At 60.0% G+C, this 7,255-nt stretch overlaps 1 protein-coding gene across 1 annotated transcript in view; it reads left to right on the top strand.

Annotated features, from left to right (window-relative positions):
- Positions 1-7,255, top strand: part of ABR (active BCR-related) — a 179,066-nt gene that overhangs the window by 168,907 nt on the left and 2,904 nt on the right. The window contains exons 17-19 of the mRNA XM_006095561.3: positions 5,320-5,379; positions 5,629-5,741; positions 6,388-6,527. Coding sequence (XP_006095623.2) covers positions 5,320-5,379; positions 5,629-5,741; positions 6,388-6,527 — 313 coding nt within the window. The remainder of the gene's footprint in view (positions 1-5,319; positions 5,380-5,628; positions 5,742-6,387; positions 6,528-7,255) is intronic.

A 7,255-nucleotide genomic window follows, 5' to 3' on the forward strand; every position in this document is an offset into this window, starting at 1 on the left:
GGCTGGTCACAGCCAGCACCGCCTCTGGCAGGCTGTCCCCAGAAACACGGCCAGACAGCTCTGCCTCCCCGTTCAGCCCCCACCCACCTCTTAGGGCGACAGTGTCGCTGTGCCCAACTGACTCCTTACTGTTAGAGCACTTAGTTCTTATTGGTCCTAAAGACAACGCTGGGCTTCGAGGGACGTCCAGGCCACCACTCAGGGCAGGCCGCGGCCCAGAGAGCCCAGCGGAGAGCAGTGCCGAGCGAAAGAAAGGGCGTGCTCGCCCTGCAGAGGGGCTGTGCTGGGGGGACAGTGGGCTCTAACGGAAGGGTTAGCATCGAGGGACTGGGGGGGAGGAAGTGGAGTCCTGGGAGCCCTGGGCCCCTGGTGAATAGGTCTCTAGGTCTGCATGGACCCATCACCCCGTGAACACCTCTGTGCCTCCCCCGCCCCCTCCCCCGGCCGTGCTGTCATAGAAGGGCCACCACAGGCCCCTCATGGATTGCAGTCGCCCATGTCAGGAGAGGGGAGGGGGGAGGGTGGTGGCAGACTTCGGGCCGGCTGGGTAGTTGAAGGTGTGTGGTATAGTGGGAAGACTTGCCCACCCTCAGAAGGACCCGTTTTGGAACGTGGGCTGTCACCTACTCAGGAGAGCAGGATGGGGACCCCAGACTCTGGTGCCGCTGGAATCCCAAGCGCCGGGGGGAGCCATGAACGGCCAGCACGGGGTCACCTGCCCCAAGCTGGAGACAAAGGGGCGGGAGGAAGGGCTGCGACCCCTCAGAGGGGACCCCTGAGGACATTCCCAAAATGAAGGTGACACCACCATCGGGAGGGTGCTCGGGTGTGCACTGAGCACCCGCCCCTGCCCTTGGGTCCTCTGATCCTCGGGCCTCTGCCAGGCCCCTGGGTGTTCCCCGTCCCGAACACGAGGCCGCTGAGGCCCAGCTAGGTCAGGCGGCCTCCCAGCTCCTGCCACTCACCCCGAGTCTGCGGCCTCCCAGGTGGGGACCAGGATTCCGTGGCAGGGGCCCTAGGGGTTCTCTCCTGGACATCAGTCCCAGAGGTCGGCCGATTCTCCCTGACAGAGAGACGTCTGGGTGCGCAGACGTGATCAGACCAAGTCCAAATGCAAAGGCTGCTCAACACGGTTGAGCTGCTCCCAGTGGCCATGTACAGCCCACTCGTTCATCACTTTCTCCAGCATGTCCTGTGGCCCGTTTCTGTCTCCTGCCTGGGCCCCACCTTGGGGAGCCCCACTGTGTGTGTATTTCCTGTAGGGTGAAGGAGGGGCCCTCTGGGGGTCTCCCCAGCCTGGCCCTTTGCAGCCCTGTCTGCCTCCCTCCCTCAGGTGATCTGAGGTCCCCAGGTGCCTGCTCCGCAGGGCGGTGGATGGCCCCTATCCGCTGGGACTGGAGGGTGAGCAGTCAGGTGTCCCTTTCCACGCCATCCCAGGGGCCAGCCCCTCTGCCCCCAGCACTAATCTAATCAGGAAATAGCAGAGTCCACATTTCCCAGGGGTTATAAATAGCCACAGCAATGCAGGCAGCATCATTTCTCTGGAAAACGTGCCATGTCCCTCTACTCTGCACCCTCCCTTCTCTGTATTTAAATGACATCCTGAAATAGACTTGGCTTCTAGAGGCTGCTGGCCTCCTGGGAGACAGAGCGCCATTGTCGGGGCGCCGAGGGGCTGGGCAGGCCTCCCTGAGCGGGTACCAGGGTGCACCTGGAGAGGGGATCGGGAATGCGGCGGCGGTGGGAACTTGGGTGGTGGTGGGAACTTTCGGTAAAACTCATCTGGCCTCGGACAGGCTGGTGCGTGCAGAACAGCTGCAAATGGTGCCCGGCAGGCGGCGGAGGGCCAGGCCTTAGTGCAAGGGGCAGAGGGAACGGGAGGTTCCCGAGGCCTGGGGTTTCCCGGAAAGCTTTCTGGAGGAAGCAGGGCTAGCTCTGGGCCTTAGCATGAGTTGCTTTTCCTGTCTCCGCTGCTCCCAGGAAAATGTAGGGCTGCGACTTGGCAGCTAGAACAGAAGCCGTGGGGAGAGAAGTAACAGAAGGGTTGTACTGGCGGCGCCTGCCAGCACCAGGTCTGCCCCAGGTGCCAGTCCATGTGCCAGGAGCCCCGATGTCTCCCTTCTAAATAAATAACGGTAACAGCAGCCGTCGTCTTCGCCCAGAGGTGCCGGCGCCAGGCCAGGTGCTCTATCTTGCAGGGTTAGCAGAGCAGAGGAGTCCGAGAGACTTGACTTTGTCCCCCAGCTCTCGCTTTGTAGATGTGTGGCACTAGGCTGGCTCCTCGTCCTCTTTAAGCCTCCGTGTCCCCGTCTGTACAATGGGAGCACCTATCAAGGCTCACACCTCTGAGGCTTGTGATGATGGTTCATTGAGATGCTGCACAGAAAGGGTTTGGCGGAGTGCCAGACTCACCGGCGATGCTCCCAAGTCAGCATTTGCTGTTGCTGTTTCCCATAGCAACCCTCTGAGGTGCGTACGGACACCCCCCGCAAGGAAACTGAGGTTCAGAGAGGTAATGTGACTCGCCCCAATTCACACAGTTGAGAGAAGGACGAACATCTGGGCTCTCCGTCCCTACCCTTTCCCGCTCGGGCTGTGGCCAGATTCCACTGCAGGACCCATGGAGGGGCCCCTGGCTCAGTCCATGGCAGCTGTCGGGGGAGCTGGGGTGGCGCAGTGGCCTGAGGTGATTCTGGCCAGGTGCCGTGACCATGGAGTTGGGCTGAGGTTCATGCTGGTGCTTGGAGAGACCGTCGTTAAAAAGGTGGTCACTCCAGAATGTGTGCTCCAAGGCTAGCGTCTGCCTCTGCTGACAAAGAGCAGCTGGGGGCAGACCCAGGCCCCATGTCTGAGACCCAGCCTTCTGGCTGGGATGAAGGCTGGTGAGGGGTTGGGGCAAAACGAAGTTTCCAAGCAAGGGAGGCTTCAGGAAGGTGAGGCCGAACTCGGGGCTTCCTTTGGGACCCAGTAGGACCCCTGGCCCCAGGGCTTCCGGGGCAGAGAGCTGGGCAGCAGCCCCGCTGGTGCATCCCACACGCTTCCCTGTGTGTGGGGAGGGGTTGGGGGGGGACCGCCGGGGTGCTCGGTTCTCTCCACACCTCTCTCCTCTCTCCTGTTCTCAATTCTGTCCCTTCTTCGGGTAAGGAACTGACTGCTGAAGGCTGGGCCTGGACCAAAGCTGGCCCAGATGCAGACCCCAGACCCACCAGGTGCTTGGGTGCCTGTCCCTCGCTGGTGTGTGCATGATGGAAGGTTCAGGAAGGACTTCCCTCGAGCTGTAGGAAGCCCCAGGGCCCAGCGCACCCTGGCTTGACCCGGGTGGGTTTCCTCCGCGGTGAGGCCTGTTGAGCAGCGGGGGTCAGACCGTGCACATGTCCCTGGGGTGTGCAGGGACTCTCCAAGGGCGGCATGGCCGGGGGAGTTTCAAGGGAGTCAGTTTGCAGATCCTCAGCTCCCATCGGTGCTGTTGTCAAAAAGCGATCGTCTGGTGAAGGGCCTTTGACCATCACCTCTCTCTGCAGGGGAGCTCGAGGCTCGCTGGGGATGTGGCCGGGTCTGCCACCTCCGGGGTGCACAGCAGAGGGGCCACTTGGAATGCTGGGGCAGGTGTTGGAAAGATGAAAGGCTAATGGCTGGGTGATAGGTCCTGTCACCAGGCAGGTGGCTTCCCTTCGTTGTTTTTTACAACTGATGGAAATTGGCAGCTGAGCGGTTGTTTAAAATAAATTTTGACAATGGGTATATGTGCCATTTAAAGCAACCAACAGAGAAAGAAGTTAAATATTGCTTAACATTGCTACAATAAAACTACTCAGGCCTCATCTACTTCTTTATGTGAACAGGATGCTTTGTTCTTTACATCTTTCAAAACAAAAAAACCCCCAAAATGAACAGAATTGACGTTATGCCCTGTCTCACCCAAGCAAAACATACTATTCGTATACACACGTGAACTAACACAGAAAACACGCTCTCCCCATCTGCTTACGGGACGCCATTCCACCACAATGGCCCTTTGCTGCTGAACAGTTATTCCTGTTTCCAATGTGGTGGTTAATTTTTATTGTATGCTGCTAATTATTATAATAACTGACCCAGAATATGTTTTGAATATTTACAGCCTTGTGGTCTGAGGAAATCTTTCATTTCCATTTATACAGATATTTTTATTGAAGTGAAATAGAATAGGGTGACAAATAAAAGGCTTTCACATCAAAAAAATACAAACGAGGGCAAAACCCTTTGGGAAAAGAGACTGGAAACAGGCTCAGGAGGCGGAGGCGGCGGGGGCGTCGAGGGCAGGAAGGGCTGTGATGTCTTTGTACGCGGAGGGCGCTGGGTATCGAATCACATGCTATTTGGACTTCACGGGACGCATGTAAGAGAATGAGGTAACAGTTTTATTTTGAGATGTAAATATTTACATTACTTTGGAAATTCTATTCCTTGCAAGTATTTAAACTCGCCTTGGAAATATTCAGATGTTGATGTTAAAACGTGCCGGAGAGTGCATGGTGTTCAGATTTTGTGGGCGCACAAGGGAAGACAGTTTGAAGGCCACTGGGTCAGAGAAACGGAGTCCTGTCCCGTCCCCCAGAGGGAGGCCTCCGAGCCTCCCCTGTCACCCCCCCTCCCCGTCCCTGGGGCTCCTGCCTCACGTGGGGGCCGCCCCTGCTGAGAGGTTGGGGACCAGCCGCTTACCACAGGCATCTCACTGAGTCTTCAGAGCACCCAGCGAGGAAGGTTCTGTTACTGACTGCAGTGAACAGACGGAATAAATGCGGCTTCCTTAGCGAGGTTAGAACTTCCCAGGGCCATGCAGCTGCCAGCGGCAGAGCCAGGGTTCAGACCCAGCAGCCTGACTCCCGAGACGGGGCTTCACCTCTGTCTGCATCGCACCGCCTCCCCTTCAGCACCTCCACCACATGGGCTACATCCCCTCCTGTCAGGGGAGCAAACAGATTGCTCACTGTTGGTGAGCCTCAGTTTCTGCATCTGTGAAATGGGTGCTAATCCCATCTCACGGGGTGATGGTCAGGAGTGGATGAGAGGTGATGGGCAAAGGTACCTAACAGTGTGCCCTGCCTCCTTCACTGAGTGGGGGGTAGTCCTTCACTAACCAGGCCAGGGGCGGGGGGGGTGGGGCAGGGCTGGAGGCTGAAGCCACCCTGAAGGGTTGATTTCCGGATGAGCCTCAGGCCCCTCTCCTGCCTTCCTGACCATTTAACCAGCTTATGAGCAGTGGCTGAACAACAGAGAGATCTGGCTGGGTCTCTAGCTGTCATCTCTCTCTCACTTGTGTTCTTTCTTTCTTTACAGTTGGATCCACAAACCGTAGAAACCAAGAACTGGCACACAGATGTGATCGAGATGAACGGGGTGAGCTGGAGAGAGAGGACATGTCTGCACAGTGGGTGGGCAGCCCGGCCTCTGGCTGGTGTCCTCCGGGTGCTATCCTGCCCCTCAGCCCAGCCCCTCTCCCTTCTCCCCCTACACCCTTCCCTCTCCCACCCTACCAGTGTGTCAGGAGCCTTGGGTGCAAGAGGTGGGCTTTGTTTACAGTCCCGGCGAGGGGTCCCTAGGTTTCGGGGCACTCCTCGGGCACTCACGCCCTGCCTCACCCCCAAGCAGATCAAAGTGGAATTCTCCATGAAGTTCACCAGCCGAGACATGAGCCTGAAGAGGACGCCATCCAAAAAGCAGACCGGCGTCTTTGGCGTGAAGATCAGCGTGGTGACGAAGTAGGTGCTGCCTCCGTCGGGTGCGAGTGCTGCGTCAGTGCCCAGGGCCCCTGCCAGCCCTGCCTGCCCTCGCCTGGCCCCTGAGCAGTCGCCCTCCAGTTCAGTAGTCACAATGGCAAGTTCGGAAGCCAAAAGCGGCCCGCAGAGGGGTATCTCTGCCGCACATGCTGCTTTAGAAATACGCGAGCCAGCATTGAAACAGCGGGGCGCTGCCTGGGAAAACGCCAGGTCGGCAGCCTCTCGTAATAAATGGGAAGATTTCAACTGGGCAGGGGCTGGCTGGACTCCAAGGAGTAGCCGCCCCTCAGCTCGCCACCATCCACGTCTCCAGGGCCCCACCCGCCTCCCGTGGATGGTTACCTGCTGGGTCTTCCATAGCATGAGAGTCTGAGCCCTGTTCTAAGGACCATTCCCTCCTCAGCCTTGGAGCTTACCTCCCAGCTTCCCCCTTTGTCCTGCTGTCCCTCAGCAGGCGGGCCTTGGGTGGGCTGTGTGGGCAGCGTGGCATGGCCTCTTTCTCAGCCCTGTCCCTGCCCCCACCTCCTGATTCCAGAGGCCTGAGCTCTCCAAGGCCAAGTATTTGGGGAGGGGTCTGTGTAGCCATCCCTGGGGCCTCCCTCCACCTCCCTCCCTTCTCCTCCCCCAGGCGGGAGCGCTCCAAGGTGCCCTACATCGTGCGGCAGTGCGTGGAGGAGGTGGAGAAGAGGGGCATCGAGGAGGTCGGCATCTACCGGATCTCAGGGGTGGCCACAGACATCCAGGCGCTGAAGGCCGTCTTCGATGCCAGTGAGTCGGAGGCCCAGTGGGAGGTGGTGGGGAGATTGCGCTCCAGCAGGCGCACAGCGGGCAGGAGAGCCCAGTGGGAGGCGCGGGGAGATGGTGCTCCAGCAGGCGCACAGCGGACAGGAGAGCCCAGTGGAGGCGGTGGGGTGATGGCGCTCCAGCAGGCGCACAGCGGGCAGGAGAGCCCAGTGGGAGGCGGTGGGGAGATGGTGCTCCAGCAGGCGCACAGCGGACAGGAGAGCCCAGTGGGAGGCGGTGGGGAGATGGTGCTCCAGCAGGCGCAGAGCGGACAGGAGAGCCCAGTGGGAGGAGGCGGGGAGATGGTGCTCCAGCAGGCGCACAGCGGGCAGGAGAGCCCAGTGGAGGCGCGGGGTGATGGCGCTCCAGCAGGCGCAGAGCGGACAGGAGAGCCCAGTGGGAGGAGGCGGGGAGATGGTGCTCCAGCAGGCACACAGCGGGCAGGAGAGCCCAGTGGGAGGCGCGGGGTGATGGCGCTCCAGCAGGCGCACAGCGGGCAGGAGAGCCCAGTGGGAGGCGGCGGGGAGATGGTGCTCCAGCAGGCGCAGAGCGGGCAGGAGAGCCCAGTGGGAGGCGCGGGGAGATGGTGCTCCAGCAGGCACAGAGCGGACAGGAGAGCCCAGTGGGAGGAGGCGGGGAGATGGTGCTCCAGCAGGCGCAGAGCGGACAGGAGAGCCCAGTGGGAGGAGGCGGGGAGATGGTGCTCCAGCAGG

This window comes from Myotis lucifugus, unplaced genomic scaffold, assembly GCF_000147115.1.
Source record: "Myotis lucifugus unplaced genomic scaffold, Myoluc2.0 scaffold_157, whole genome shotgun sequence".
NCBI lineage: Eukaryota > Metazoa > Chordata > Mammalia > Chiroptera > Vespertilionidae > Myotis > Myotis lucifugus.